At 44.3% G+C, this 16,121-nt stretch overlaps 2 protein-coding genes across 2 annotated transcripts; both read left to right on the top strand.

The window, feature by feature from the left end:
- Positions 1-2,684: 2,684 nt before the first annotated feature.
- Positions 2,685-3,127, top strand: LOC311027867 (fer3-like protein). The gene has a single exon (XM_084032049.1). The coding sequence runs from the start codon at positions 2,719-2,721 to the stop codon at positions 3,094-3,096; it is 378 nt and encodes a 125-aa protein (XP_083888175.1). The 5' UTR covers positions 2,685-2,718; the 3' UTR covers positions 3,097-3,127.
- A 1,865-nt stretch (positions 3,128-4,992) lies between these two features.
- Positions 4,993-6,617, top strand: twist1a (twist family bHLH transcription factor 1a). Its single transcript, XM_084031752.1, has 2 exons — positions 4,993-5,725; positions 6,156-6,617. The coding sequence occupies exon 1, from the start codon at positions 5,150-5,152 to the stop codon at positions 5,699-5,701; it is 552 nt and encodes a 183-aa protein (XP_083887878.1). The 5' UTR covers positions 4,993-5,149; the 3' UTR covers positions 5,702-5,725; positions 6,156-6,617.
- The last annotated feature ends 9,504 nt before the right edge of the window (positions 6,618-16,121 follow it).

Below are 16,121 nucleotides of genomic sequence, written 5' to 3'. Positions count from 1 at the left end.
TGTGTGTGTGTGTGTGTGTGTGTGTGTGTGTTTGTGTGCCTCTTTTGGGGTTTTACTCCTTATTTAAGACCAATATTTACCCAGCAGCCCCAGGGTGAGATTACCTCATATTCTCCCGCCCAGCTGTGCTTTCTCAGCGTTTCCATGACAACCGGCGGAATGTCCCCTCATGTTTATCTGCCTGCCGGGAAAACAGAGAGGGAGAGGAGGAAGAGGCAGCGGAGGGAGATGGGGAAGATACACTTAGGTTGGATTGTGTATACAAGACGGACACTTACGCGCTCGCGCTCTAGTGTTTATGGAATAATCACACGGGAATGCATAGGGCGCAAAGTTACTGTTGGTATGTGACTGGAGTGACTGCTATCAGAGCATGTTCACACAACCAGGGGAACTAACAACATGCTCCTGAAAGTTGATGGTCACTGCCAAAAATATTTGTACCTGCCCGTACTCAGCATTTATAAGCAGAATATAAACCCTTAATTAATGGTTTATAACACACTACAACATTGTTGTAAGCAAAGTAATTGCTTGCAAATATGTTTGCCTGCAACAAAGCATCCACAGGGTATAAACGCTCAATGAATACTTGGCAACAACGTGTAACATAGCTCATATATAGTTACACATGGGACTAATTCTTACAGGGAAGAATTATATATCCTCATAGAACGGTTTGGATGGTTTCTTCAAAAAAGTGACTGTTTTCCCATGAATGTTAAGATACATGAGCAATCAGTGTGCTTGCACAAGTGCCTGTAGTGCAGTACCTGTTTAGGCAACAATACTACTTGGTTAAGATCTGGAAAAGATTGGGGTTTGGGTTAAAATGGCTGTTAAAGTGGTGAAAAGGCCCATGTTTTTAGACCCGACTATCCACCTGACCACCTACGGCCTGCGCCAACTTTATTGCCATCTACATCATCCAAGTTATAACGTCCTCATTTTTCAAACGCTGCTTATAAATGTTAATTATGGTGGCTTACATATTGTTACCACACATGCTAACATCATAGTCCTAAACATTAACATTCACAGTAAACTGCACAAGACCGATACTTGGAGGCTTTCACGTACCATGAGTGACCTGTCAACCAACTGCATGAATGAATGGCATCTTCAGCTGAAAAATCCAAATCTCTGCAAAGCTCCAGAGGTATTGTTCTGGCATCGACCGTAACCCCTGACGACACAGAAAGGACAAACCAAAGGAGAGCTTATATCCTCGCGGATCAGTCCATTTTTACAGTATTAATCTGATCAGTTAGTTAGACCATCTCTGTGAAGCTACTGTGAAGTTAGGATTTCCTTCGCCTCTGGAACAATGCGTCACCATGAGTGGGCTTAAAAAATCCCCAGCACACTGGCTGAGTTCTGAAACTTTTAGACGAGCGCAGGCACTCCTTCTTAAACCACTTGTGTTTCCTTTGAGTAAGTTCTTTAACCCCAAGAGACTAAAAGTCTGTTTTAGACTGTTTTTGTTCCGGACACGACTTGTGTTTGTGTATGAAATGCAACCTTTATTTCTATCCATTATTAGGATCGTCATTGTTTGTAGTCGAACTTCCATATTTAAGAATTATACAATGATCATTGAGTTGGTGTCCCCCCATATAACCTCAACAGCTACATAATAGATTTCAAATAATCTCTGAAAGGACTTACATGTTAAAGTCTCCCTGCAGGTCTACAGCTAAATATACTGTTTACTCATATCAGCTGAGATGGACACGGTGAATTACTTTCACCCAAAACCTCCTCATAAAGTTTGTGAGGTTGTGAGGAAATCCTGTATAAACCTTTGTCATTATTGCTTTTCAGAAAGCAGAACAATGCGAATGGATGTTGAGTAAAGTTTAACCTGAAAGAAAAGAGTATCCAGGTCAGATGAGACTGGATTCTTACTCAGCATCTTTGTCATCACCACCGTCACCAACACGTTTGGTCTCAGTAAATGCAGAGCCAAGGACTCTCTCTCTCTCGCCCACAGTTACACTAGTGGCTCTCACAGCAGTGTGGACTCTGTCCTGCCATGGAAACGGGCAGTTATTTGCTTTAATTTGCAACAGAAAACGGTGGCGTATAGTGACTTTTAGGGAATGTTCTATTTGGTCTTCTCCCGGCCTGTTTAAGTGATAAAAGTATCATTATTTAGCCTGTGAGGCAGAGGGGAGAGTGCAAACAACACTGTATGACCCTCTGTCAAGAGTCTTCCTTCTTCAGAAGCTCATTAAAGGCCTCCAGGAGGACAGCGAATCAATTCGCAGGGCCCGCCAGCTTCCTCTCTGCCTTTTTAAGCCTCTCTGTTCGGATTCAATGCACTCGCCGGCTGACTAACGTTGGAGATGGACTGGACTCGGAGGTGGAGGGGACATATAAAAGATGTCGCGCTGTGAGAGAGCATCAGCGACTTATTAAAACAGCAGGAAAGGCCCTTGGACTTGAGCCAAATAGGATCTCTCCCTGTCGCGCTCTGACCGGATTCGGAGACATTTGGATTTACTTGTTGCGATGCTGTCCTGCTTCGGTCCCTGTGTCCGGTGACTTATCCCTGCCAGTCTTGGGAGCTTTGGTTGGCGTACACTTTTGCGCTTGGCTGAATAGCAGACAGGCTATAAAATTGATCGTTTTTCTCTGCGAGGCTGCTGTTTCGGGCTGAATGTGGAGATGCAAGACTGCTTGGTGGACTCCAGGTTAATAGATTTTGTCAATGACATGAACCTGATGGAGTTCCCGCAATGCACTTCGGGACCAAAACAGCAGGTGGATGATGAAGCACCCAGCCCGGACAGTGCGACCAGTCTGAGCGACTCGCCCTGGAGCGACCTGGAAGACGGTGCACCGATGTACTACAGCCGCGGGGGGCACGGCCATCACAGCAGATCCAAACGGAGGAGGATCATCACCGTGGTCCAGAGGCAGGCGGCCAATGTGCGCGAGAGGAAGCGGATGTTTAGCCTGAATGAGGCGTTCGATGAACTCAGGAGGAAAGTTCCTACCTTCGCCTACGAGAAGAGACTGTCCCGTATCGATACACTGCGTCTGGCCATCGTCTACATCTCCTTCATGACGGACCTGCTGGAGAACACCTGACTCAGAATAGTCCAATATGAACGTTATTCCTTGGGGATGGATTGACTTTTATACTGGTGAACAGTTGTACATTTACATCCAAACTGTGATCTTAAACTAGACAACAAACAAATATTTGATATTATCCAAACTTTTCTTTCGAATATTTGAAAAACTCCTCTCAGAAATGTATAACTATTTTTGCCAATTACATAAATTTAGACATGACCTCTAAATATTTCACTCATGACTTATTGCTGCTTGAAAATAAATGTGCCGTAATTATGTTTGATGTATGTGGTCTCTGCATTTAATTGAAAGAAATTGAGACCAAAATAGATTAAATTAATTCAATATTTTTTTTTATATATTTTTTGTATCATAAGTCTCCATCCACAGTATTTTTAAATATATAATTGTTTGAAACCATAACATTTGGTTCAACTTTCAATAGAGGATGTATTAGTGTATATCCTCTGTTGAAAGTTATACAATATGTTTAACTTTCAATAGAGGATATATATAAACATGTTAGGGAGATTTCTATAAGTAAGACTGAAGCTTCAGGTGTGTTATTTCAGCACCTTGGAGAGCGGCGCAGTCTCACCTGAGCCGACGCAGACATTGAACAGGTGTGTTGAGAACAAGGGCAGCTTCTTCTCAAACAAAAGTGAGAACAGATATTATCTATGGTCTCTTTAAAGCCGTATCAACCGTGTCACGTGCAAATGAGTAAAGAGTCATGAATCGCAAAGCCCGGGCTCGCTGCCCGCCGCTGGGTGTTATCTTAGGCACCGAGGTGTAAATTGATTCCGTTCAGGGAGATCCAGGCCCGAAAGGCGCTTGTGGCTGTTCTTCCTAATGAAAAAGGGGGGACCAGACCGGGTCCGCTGCGGACCTCCTCGCCAGAAGTGAGGCCTCCCTGTAGATGATTCACACCACAGACCACCTGCAAAAGTTGCCAGATCTAGTTTCAGCCACATGTCGAGGTATCTCTCCTGGATTTTTTAAAATATTATATCGCGGTAAGCCCCAGAGCTGGGTGGTCATGTGTGCGTGTTTAGACTCTGTGTGCGCGCCTGTTTAGACTCTCTCTCTCTCTCTCTCTCTCTCTCTCTCTCTCTCTCTCTCTCTCTCTCTCCTCCCTCCCCCCTCCCTCCCCCCCAACAGTCCATCTTTATCACCTCCAGTGTTTGCATTGCACCCCAGCACCCCAGCCGTAAACCGCCTTCAGCGACCCCGCTGTGAGCGCAGATCCGCCCCGAGTGCTCCGTGGGACGGCCCGTCTTTTAAACCTGAGCCGTGGTGTCCAGATCCCTGCGGGAGCCGGACCCGTTTAAGCGCATACCTCAACGCGGGGCCGCTGACGGGAAAATAAACACCTCGGTCTGCTTCTAGGAGCAGAGACCTCCCGCTGCGACAACCTCCTGTGTTTCAGTAGGTCTGATATTTTTCACCGCCACCACTGCGCCCATCTCAGGCCGGTGTCTAGACCTGCACAGGGAGACTCGAGGCCTAACAGGCTTGTGGGGGCATTTCCATCATGCTCTCCTTCTGGTCCATTTTAAGAAGTCCACGCATATTGATGTGTGGTATATGACTTGGAAGATAGCATAACATTGATTATGAAACGTTTTGTTGCTTTGTTTAATTAACAGTAAATCCAAGAGTGAGAGAGATAAACAAAATCATGCATTTGGGACATAAAACCACTAACTGCTCAAATCTACACCTAATTCAATAACACCCTACACTCTCCCTATGCAATCTGCTTTAAAGGAGTCTTAAACTGCATTTCTGATATTATAGCTTCTCTCCTTCCCCTGTAGTATTATGTTACACCCCTCCTCACCCAATCACAGCTCTCCCCAAAATCCTCCTGCCCGCTCCCCGCTATAAGAGCCCCGGTCGTCCCATTCTGGCAGACACCTCTCCCTCTCCGTGGAGCCCACACCCCTTCGCAGGCCACACTTCTTATTACCTGTCGCGTTTGTTGATGTTGTAGCCAGTTCGTTGAATTGGGGTCAGGGGTTATTACGCTCCTACAGACCATAGACAAGTCTTGGAAGAGACGATGCGGGAAGAGGACTCCTCCCCGATGGACAGCGCGGGGAACAGCGAGGAGGAGACCGACCGTCAGCTGCCGCGGAGAGGCGCGAGGAAGCGGCGGGCGGCCCGGAGGCGCGCGGACGACGAGGAGGGAGACATGGAGAGTCCGGGCCCCGGGAAGAAGAAGTGCAGAAAGAGCTGCGACGGAGGAGGCGGCAGCGCCGGGAGCGGTGACAGCGAGGCCAGCGGCAGCAGCAGCCCCGAGCCCTCCTTCGAAGACCTGCAGACGCAGCGCGTGATGGCCAACATCCGCGAGCGGCAACGGACCATGTCCCTCAACGAGGCATTCACGTCGTTACGTAAAATCATTCCCACCCTCCCGTCGGACAAACTCAGCAAGATCCAGACGCTGAAGCTGGCGTCCCGGTACATCGACTTCCTGTGCCAAGTTCTGCAGAGCGATGAGCTGGACGCGCGAGGCACCAGCTGCAGCTACGTGGCGCACGAGCGCCTGAGCTACGCGTTCTCGGTCTGGAGAATGGGGGGCTCGTGGTCCTTGTCCACTACGACCCACTAGCAGGGCTGCTGATGCTCCAGCACGGTGAGATGAGCGACTTGTACTTCTCATCCTGCAGGGAAAACGCGCATTTTACGCACAAGCACCCAGATGGAAAAACAAGAGTTACATAGTTATTTATTAAAAGAAATATAGTTAAATATTCTAGTTTACTTTACCTGCAATATTTGTACTCGAAATACTTCTTAAAATGTATTCAATTAATCTGTTTCATTCCGTAATTCAAACGGTTATACTGTATTTCCACACTATTGTATAATTCACCATAAACGTAACTAAACTACTTAGTGAGGGTGGAATGTGCATTTTGTGTGGTGATTATATGTTAACATTGTTTGGGTTACCTTATGGGGTAAAGCAGATTTACTACAAATGAATGAACCTGAGTCCTACAAACGATACATTTCTATGTATTGGATTTATTTTCTTCATCAAAATCATGTTTCTTTCACAGATGATCCAGACTGATGGCCAGTGGATCAGGTCGACCCTTCATAGACTGAAACAGGCTAAACATAGCTGAGGGGCCAGGCGCACTTTGGGCCTCAGAGGAGGAGGAGAGCTGGCTTTTCATATTTCCCGTTGCAAGGACTGTTTGCAAGGGAGCACTTAGGACAGACAGGACGGATATGAAGAAAGAAAGACCACTGCGACTATGAATGTTGTAAAAGCAAAATGAGCTCTGAGAAAACCGCTCTGTTTTGAAACGTGAGAGAAAAATGACAATTCGTTCCACATTCCCTGTGACAATGTTTCACAGTAAATGAAGTATTTTGTATTTATTTTTTCTACACAGGCTCGAAATTCCTTTTCCCTGCTCAAATAAAACAGTTATTTATTTTTGTGATATCACAGAATGCTGATCAGGAGTCTGCACATTTTGAGTGTTGTAAATATTTGGTATAAATCTTCAATAAAAAAATATGAAAGTATCATTTTTACCTCTCGATTGTCTAGTATATACTTTATAACAAGAGGCTGGTTGATGGTGGATGTTTGAACCAAAAATGGTTTCAAACACATAAAAGTTTTGGAAACAAACTCATGTCCCATATTCTCAGTTTGAGCCTATAGAGAGTTTATTTTCATTGGTTGTTGCTGAATCTCCAGTTAACTAAACCACAGTGGAGGGGGCAAAAGAAAACATTTCATACCCGTGGCCTATTCTGTAGTGATTTCTTGAGCTCAGGGATCTGGGGAAGCCATAATTAGCTGGTGGTCTGTTTGAACAGGGTGAATGTGGAGCTGTGGGAGGCATGCATGATATTCCCAGATGTCCTCCGATCCACAGGTCAGCATGGGAGTCTCCTGCGGGTGTTACAGCAGCTCTACCCCAAGAGCTTTAACAGGTAAAAGGGGTGGACGCGGGTCATTAGGCAAACTGAATAGCCTGCGTGGTTACATAACTGATGAAAAAAAGTAGTTATTCACATGTGAACAGTGATCAAAACCACAAAAATGTATAATAGCACCGTGGGGAAAACAAAATAATCTTAACTCCAAACTATTAATCTATTTTTTACTGTTAGTTATCATCCGATATCTTGATTTTTACTGCAAAATGAAGATGTGTTCAGGCGGTAGCAAAAAAAACCTTTGCATGAAGAAGATATAACAAATATATGGATTTCTTCATTTGGGGACATACTAGTTTCAATCTTCTCTTAATTTTAGGCTCATAAATGACACATCAATCTACAGAAAATAAATAAATTCTTGAGTTTAATCACTTTTACAAGCTCAGAAAGTTTGCCTTTGTACCCTTCCTCCCAAAAATATCTCCATCACTATCATTTTCTGGACTTAAAAAGGGCCGTGTTGAGTTAGCGTAGGACTAGATTAGACCAGGGCTAGAGGACTAGATTGGAACCCATTGCCTTTACTTGCCAATTACTTTAAATGTCCTTTGATAATTGCTTAAAGTCCACACAGTGAAATACTCTAACGCTCCTAAAGAAAAAGGCTAATTCAGGAGCACTTGGAGCTCTCGTGGGTGAACAATGCTGAGATACACTTCATAGTGCGTTCCACATCTCTCCGTGGGGCTGTTGAGGGATGATTATGAGGAGCGTTGCTGTGTTTTTGCTTCACGGGTTGCGTGCGGAAGGTAAAGCCATCAGCTCTGACCCGAGGTCCTCGCCTGCCATCGGGGGGGAATCGATTCCCACCCTTAGATCACCGTGGCCGTGTTATCTTAAACTTGAGGCTGTTGCTCTGACACGGAGGAATGTCACCTCTGAGGCTTCGATACCCACACACACACACACACAACCACACACATATATATAGGCCGTACACACACAGAGAGGAAGATTTCTCACGCCTACCAAACAGGGATATACATTCCAGGGAGAGGGGGGGGGGGGTCCTCCAACTCAGCTCCTGCTCCACTTTGATGTATGAAGGTAATAGGAAGACGGCTTGTTATCAGCGTGAAGGCATCTGGCTCTCTGGTTGTAAGTGTGCTATGATAAACTCTTTGATGACTGACACACTCTCTTTCTCCCGCTCATTAATCACGGCTAATATCTCCTTGCTTGCAGTCCTTACACTCTTCTAAATGTCAAAGGTGCAGGCCTGTGTCTTTTACCACGAGCTGTAAATCTTTGCAAAATTGGATTTCTCGCGCCTCTATAAAATGGATATAGGCTCATGTTTGTTTGCTTGTTTGAACAAACAGAGGGCTTCTTGTCTTACCTCTCCTTTTACTTTCAGTTTGCTGTCTCCCTCATTTCCATCTCTCTCTAAAGTTCCCCATTACAGGGTAACAAGAGCTGGTTTGCATTAACCCTTAACAACACAGAAAGACGAGGGGAGAGGAAGCTGGACTGACACACACACACACACACATACACGCACACACACAGAAACACACACAAGGGGAGAGAGATGCTATTTGGAAGTCTGGTTTCCATTAGAGCTAATTATCTGTGTTTCATCTCAACCCGAAGCAGTTTGTGTGTGCTTTTTATTTGTGTTCTGTTGCTTTTGACTCATCCTACCCTAATCAGGACAATCATACCTGAGGACACTGAAATACTGCTTTGAATATCTCTGCTACCCCCTCCATGGCCTTATAGCAGAACTTGTGTGCATTTAATTTCCAGCATTTTATGCCTTTTACTTGATTATACCGGTAGTTTGTCCTGTCAGTTTGGTGTGATGCATAGAAATAGCAGAACACAAAACTATGTGATTTAGTTGATGTGTCCAAACATTCTCACTGGAAACACTCACTTAAATAGGCTTTATTGGTGTCAGATTTGGCTGACACACATACTAAGTCATATCTTGAGATGCTGATGATGAAAATAAAATAAATCAAACAAAACAAACAACAACAAAATACAGCACATTTTCTATAATATAATGAATAATACATAGATTAAATGTTATATATATAGAAATAAAGAAATATAATTAAAGGAGAGGATGATCAGAAAATGTCACAAGTAAATCCTCCTGGTTGCTTCTTTTGCTGTGGCAGGAAGTGACATATTTAGCAGACGACTTTTTTTTTGACTTTTTGTACTTTGTATTCCCCAGAATGGGGGGCGATTTCTCTCTTTCTGTCAGACTTTTGAAATCAAGGCAATTCTTTTACGATTTTGGGAAGAATTCCTCCATGACGTTTCTGTAGTTCTGGCATTGTGTTAGAAAATGTCCCTGTTTCTCACAGCCTGTCCTCTCACAATACTATAATATTAACTGTATAGTTATTATGAAATGAATAAAGCGTCTTGAGTTTAACCTGGGTTTTCCCGATCGAGTCCATATTAAAAGCTGGGCGTGTGGAGTTCCAAAGAAGTGGAAATCACTGGAGTACTCCTTTATTAACCCACATCTTATTTGGGCCACAAACATCGTACTTCTTTTAAATGTTAAACATGAAGCAACAAGGGGAGCCTATGGAAGCAGGGGGGAACGGAGTGACAGAAAGGAAGTCAGGGCAAAGCGGCCCTGTAACATAATGAGCACTCACTCATTCCCTGAGGACGGTGCCAATTGCACCCATCACTTCTGACCTGTGACTTCTCCAACTGACCCCGCTCCCTGAATACAGCGAACCCCAGCAGGACCACGAGCCACCGCGTTCACCTCCACAAAGCAGCCACTCAGTCCACTAATACCTCTCAGATGGATGGACAGACGGGTACAGGAAGACAGGGAGGGGATGGTGGAGAACATTTGAGTGGGAAGAGAAAAAAGGCTGAGTTTCAAAATGAACGTGCTAGTGAGAAAAAGAGGACGCCAACTCAAGGAAAGGAGGCAGGAAGGAGGGAACAAACTTATATGAATCCTCTCAGCGCTCCTGCCCTGAGGCTGTTTATCTTGCAGATTGAGTTAAGCGCAAGCCTCTTATAACTCTCCACATACCAGACAATATCACAGTGACCCCGTTTTACGAAATATAAACATACGCGCTTTATCAAAGACCAGTGCGGCTCATTCAAACACATAGGCTCTGTCTCCTAACTTAATTTACCTGGCTTCATACAACGTTCCTTTATTGGATTTGAGTTTTCTAATTCTGGCTTAAAGTGGGGGAACTTGAGGGGGTCCGCTGATAGAGACTGAATAGGTATTCTCCATGTTTACCTTATAAAACCACAGTGGCCTCTTATCACGCGCACATCTATGGACTATCAGTCTGGAAAAGGCCTGGGGTCACGCACAACACACTGTGTGTTATTTCTGCAGAGAGAGGCCATTGTTTGGCTGAACATAGGTCCATTCACGATGATGGGAGTGTGGCTGTCAGTGGGGAAATGTATGTTTCCTTGTTGTGTTAATGGTAGAGAAAATTGTCCCGACTCTACCTTAGACACACACACACACACACACACACACACACACATACACACACACACACACACTGGATGTTGCATCATCCTGGATGATATAAAGTTTTTAAGCTTTTCTCTGTTGAAAGCAATAACCAGAACACAGCCGCAGTTTAGTGCTGATATGAGAGCCAATGTCACACACACACACACACACACACACACACACACACACACACACACACACACACACACACACACACACACACACACACACACACACACACACACACACACACACGCACACACAGGAGTGAGGGATGACTTGGCAGTAAGAGTGACTCCAGCCTTAGTGTTGGTCTTAGGGGAGCTATGCTGGGAGAGAAGTAGACGTTGAAATGTGCAGCCTTCCCTCTGGTGTTCACTGTAGGGTGGTCTCTCTCCTTCTTTCGCCACCTTCTTTATTTCTACGTCCCCAGTATTTCACTCATTACTTTGAGGTGGTCCCTTTCTGCCAATCGCCCCCCCTTTGTATTTTCTCGTCTTATCTATCGTATAATCTTGTTTACTCAGTTTAATTTCTCCCCATGTCTCATTTCCTCCTCTCCTTCAAACTCCCTCCCCTTTGCCCCTTTTTATTTAGCTCCACATGCATATAAAAAAACAACCCTCATCATGCCTCACTATTCAGTCGGTGCCGTTTGTCAAAAGTCTGTTCACAGAGCCAGAGAGTGAGTGTACTTGGAGGAAAACCAAGCCGAGGCGAAGAGAAAGATGCTGGGACTGTAAGAAAACAAAGTCTTGCTGATTCAGTGATTATTGCTGGCCTGCATTTTTTCAAACCAATTGTACTCTGAATCACTGTGTGTGTGTTTGGGGTTTCTCTTTACTTGGCAAAAAGTTGACTATAAAACCATCATGTTTGCTTTTCTGACAGTTTGTTTTCTGCCGGTCGCCCCCTTTCTTCTCTCTCAGAAGGTGAAATTTGTGTGTTTTTACAAGCCTGGCATTTGGTGTCACATGAACTGGTTGCACGTTTTTTTCAGGTCCTGTAAAACAGACCTAAATGCCCCATAATTCTCTTCCCCTGGCTGCCTGGTGAGGGTTAGTGCCAACTTCCAAAGTCAAAGTCAAACTAACAGGAACTGTGTAAAGTAACACCACCTATTTTTAAAAAAGAGGCAAAAGGTCTTGTTGAAACCAAAAGCACATAAATGCAAGGAAGAACACATTAACACAGAGATGTGTGTGTGTGTGTGTGTGTGTGTGTGTGTGTGTGTGTGTGTGTCTGTCTGTCTGTGTGTCTGACTGTCTGTGTCTATGTGTTTCCAGCAAACTAATTTCAAGAAATGATAGCATAATAAAAAGCCAGGCGCCAGGATTACAACAGGGCAGAGGAGTGTGTGTTTCTGTGCGTGTGTGTGTGTGTGTGTGTGTGTGTGTGTGTGTGTGTGTGTGCGAGCGCATGCATGTGGGAGAGTTATAAATAGTTGGATCATCTGGAATACATTAGAGGTGTAGTGTATAAGTGAACAGGTCCGCTACCTGCAGCCGCAGAAACCTCAGAGCAGACGCCGCAGAGCCCCAAGCTGCTCTCTCTCTCTCTCTCTCTCTCTCTCTCTCTCTCTCTCTCTCTCTCTCACACACACACACACACACAAATTAATAACGGCAAAGAAATACAGCAAAACTGAGTTGAAGTAAAGTGCTGAACAGACAGACAGTTTGGGCGTCTGAGAGGAAGTGCCTCACACTTCAAGTGAAACAGGGTCATTAGCAAGGGCACCACAGGGATATCAACTCTGCTATTAAACGGTGGGCCTGACGTGGCTTTACAGGGAGGGGGAACATAATGTCTGAACAAGGTCGTTTAGCTTAGAACTGGCTCTTCACCACTTTCTGGGGGCCACACACATTAACAGCACCTGCATGCACTGAATGCAAAATCCACACAGAAATATGAAGGGAAGGTTTCGTACTGAAATAATACAGGTGAATCACCGGGAATGAGTATATACTCACAATAGCTGTTTACAAACATTTTTTCCATATATGCTCTGTGCATTTTCACACCTGTATGCAAATCTCTCAAGTCATCTATCAAGTAGTTTAATTTTATATTTTGCGACGTCCACTGCTTTCACGGCATCTTCTTTTTGCCGCAAATCTAAGGCCCCCAAAATCAGGAGTTGGTGCAGGAAGTGGACCCTCCCCCCCATAGGCCATTTACACTCACACACACTGAAACCTGAGCCACAGGAAGTGGTCCTGCACAGCATCATGTCAGGGCAGAATAATTATTCACCATTTGAAAAATGCACTTTTTTCCTCCTCTTCTATATTTTCCTCCTCCCCCTCTACACCCTCCTCGTCCTCTTCCCTCCCTTTATTGTTTTCATTTCAGGTCCTCCAGAGAGGAACGTTCAAGGAGACAAAAAGCTCTGCTACCTGCGTTATCTCAAAACGAGCTGCTGCTGCGGTTGCGCAGGCCCCTAAATTCCGGGAAAAATATTCTCCTGTGGTGTTCTGTGAAGACTGGTGGTATTCCTGCCCACAGTATCCCCACAACGCTTTTGTGGAATTTCCTAAATGGATGAAAAGCAGGTTTATTTAAACTCTTTTGAAAAGTGAAACATACATCTCCCTTATCTCTCCACGACTGTATTATCTTACCGTACAAACCCAACTTTGAAAAGACTGAGAGAGCGAATAAAATGAACAATTTTGTGCTGTTTTTTTATGAGAATAGAGTGAACAAACAATAAAACCACCCAGTTAACGCGTGATGTGGGTGATTAACACTTTACAGTTCACGAGTCAAAACAGGATGGGAAATAGATTCTTGGATCTTTGGAATAATATATAATAATCTAATCTATGGATGAATTGATAGAGTTAAGCCAGGAAGTAAACTGATTGGGGTTTTATTTTAGACTAGCATACGCTTTTTTAAAAATCATTTTTCTCTCTAGATATTAATCACATCATGCTCTTTATACTTTAAACCCTTCCAACCCAAATCACTATGCACTCTGTTGGGGGATTTAAAACATACGTTTGATACGAGTTAAATACAGCCTTGATGTTCATGATCATTGGCCAACAAATGTCGGCAATCATTTGTTGGATTGACAATTTGACAGAACATTTTTAGTTTTTTTTCGTCATTGCAAACGCTGCTACAATGATGGGTTATATATTTGGTTACATGCAAGTTGGTAGTACTTTAAGAGCTGAGGACGAGTGCTCGTTTCAACTCACGACCTCTTCCTGGTCATCACAGTTTCTTCAGTGTTAACAGTGGTATACCTGGGATCTCGGAGGGGATCTGGCGCAGGAGTTGGGGTGTGATTTTGAACCCCAGCTCCTCCTATTCACATGTGGCACACTGGACCTCAAACCTTGCCCATGTGTATGCACGGGTAGATGAGAGACTCACTCTGGTTCAAACCCTTGTGGACATGCAGTCAGTGCATCTCATGTTGCTTTGAATACACATGAAGTCCTGAATGCCAGACCTCTTTCATAGCGAACAAATTCACTTAAAGCCCCTGCACTGGTTCTTCTTGTCACTTCATCCGCCCGCATTTCAATGCATTGTGGTTAGTGTACAACCATCTTGGGACCTCGCAGTACAGTGATGTAACCGTGGGCTCTTTGTGCAATGCCATGCCAAATGTTATTCACTGAAAAAATATGTTTCCCCACAAGGACAGTTAACTCTCGGGCTTGTGTGTGTCAGCGGTTACACGGGGACCACAGGGATGTGGACACAGTGTGACACAGTTGTTGTGCACCAGGAAGTGTCCACTCTCCTCCTCCTGCCAACGCTGTGACTGTGTGGATTGTGCAGAGGTCGGGGGGGTTTAGTTAAGTGGAGATTTTGGGGGAGCAGCGGCCAAACACACTTTCCCCTCAGGCGAGTGGACAAGGGACACACACACACACACACACACACAACCTCATGCACACGCTCACATACCCACAAGTGGTTGATTCTGAAGTAAACATCTTGCCCCATTAATACCCACAGTGCCTTGGGCTACTTGGCCCACTGGCCTACCCTGGTGACCCTTGTTACCGTGGTGATTAGATATTGGGAGCCTTCATCTGCAAACATTTAGCCAGTGTCACCCCTAATCTAGCTCCTGTCACCCGGCCACCGCGGGCTCAGAAGCAACGCACACAAACATGCAACTGAGGACACACAACGCTCCACATAATTACCAGCTGACGAATGAAGGCATCTTGTCTCTGCTACTGCTGGCAGGTGAAAACCGTCAAACGCTGATCTATTTTTAGGAGTTCAAATAACACGCTGCCTAAAATATATTTTCAAATATAAAACTCTTACCTGGAAGTGGCTGTAAAAAAGGTTATCGTTTTTTTTTTTACAGAAAACAGTGGCTGTTACAAACACTCATATTTTGCTAAAAATCGCTATATTAAAAGTATTGTGGATATAAAAGTAGTTGCTGAAAGTAAGACAGTTTTTCTTTTATTGTAAAAGGTGACATTTTGCAGATCCAATATGTACCTATAACACGTATTTCCTTCATCATTGAATTACCATTGGCTGTCGCATTCCACCTCCTGACCTCTGAACTATGACACACAGGTCCTCCTCCTCCGGGCCAAACCACCATGGACACCGTGCCTCAGGTCACTCGTTGGCTTACTAAGCAGAGCAAAGGGGTTTGTTACGTCTGCAAATAAAGTCTCCTTTATTATTAATCTACTCCATTAACGTATGGTCTTCCAACAAATGCCAACAGGTTAATTAAAACATACTTTTTTATATGTTCGCACCAAAAGGCTTCCAAAAAAATAACATCCCAGTTTTAGTGTTCTCTTAAAATGACCTGATGTGCTGCTAAGTTTGGGATCTACATGACGGCTCTTTGGCCAGTCTTTTGTCATTGAGAGTGACGAACACACACACACACACACACGCACACAGGAATAGCACACTTTGGTGGGGAGCGCAGTGCCACAAAAAGAGATGAAAATGTGGTATTAAAGGCATGACACCTCAAAAGATCAGTGCAAATGAAAACAGGCTGAATTAAGGCAGACTATGGGAGAACCCTCCACACTAGAAATCTGAGTTGTGGTGATATTTCAAAGTTACAGTCCCAGTTGAATTGAGGCTAGTAACAAAAATATAGGGAATGTTGTACTAAACAGACTTTCACTTGGTCCCTCAAGTAAACTTCAGAAATGCTTGAATACATGTTTTTCAAAGAGCAAGGATTTGCACTCATATCGTCTCAATTTGCATTTTGCTGCCACACATTTAGCCATAAGAATACCTGTTTTATTCACACCTCAAATTCCTCTCTGTGTGTTATGCTTGTGGATCTGCCGTGCTCTTCTTCTGGGGATTGTTGGATGTTTGCGAAACTATGATAGGCATGTACATCGTGATTTATTTGAGACATTCCACTACTTTTGTGTAACCATCCACTCACCATTACAGGAGCTTGTGATGAATTGATAGTGACCTCTAGCGGTAAAGATGGAACATTGCAGGTTAGGAGCTGTGACAGAGATGTCTGTGAGGTTCTCTAAAAACACAGCAACGCCTGTCACATGGGCGTCTGTTTGCTCATAACAAGCTTGTAACTCCTAATGCC

Source organism: Eutrigla gurnardus (assembly GCF_963514095.1).
Source record: "Eutrigla gurnardus genome assembly, chromosome: 17".
In the NCBI taxonomy this organism is placed as follows: domain Eukaryota; kingdom Metazoa; phylum Chordata; class Actinopteri; order Perciformes; family Triglidae; genus Eutrigla; species Eutrigla gurnardus.
This window is presented reverse-complemented; position numbering and strand designations above follow the sequence as displayed.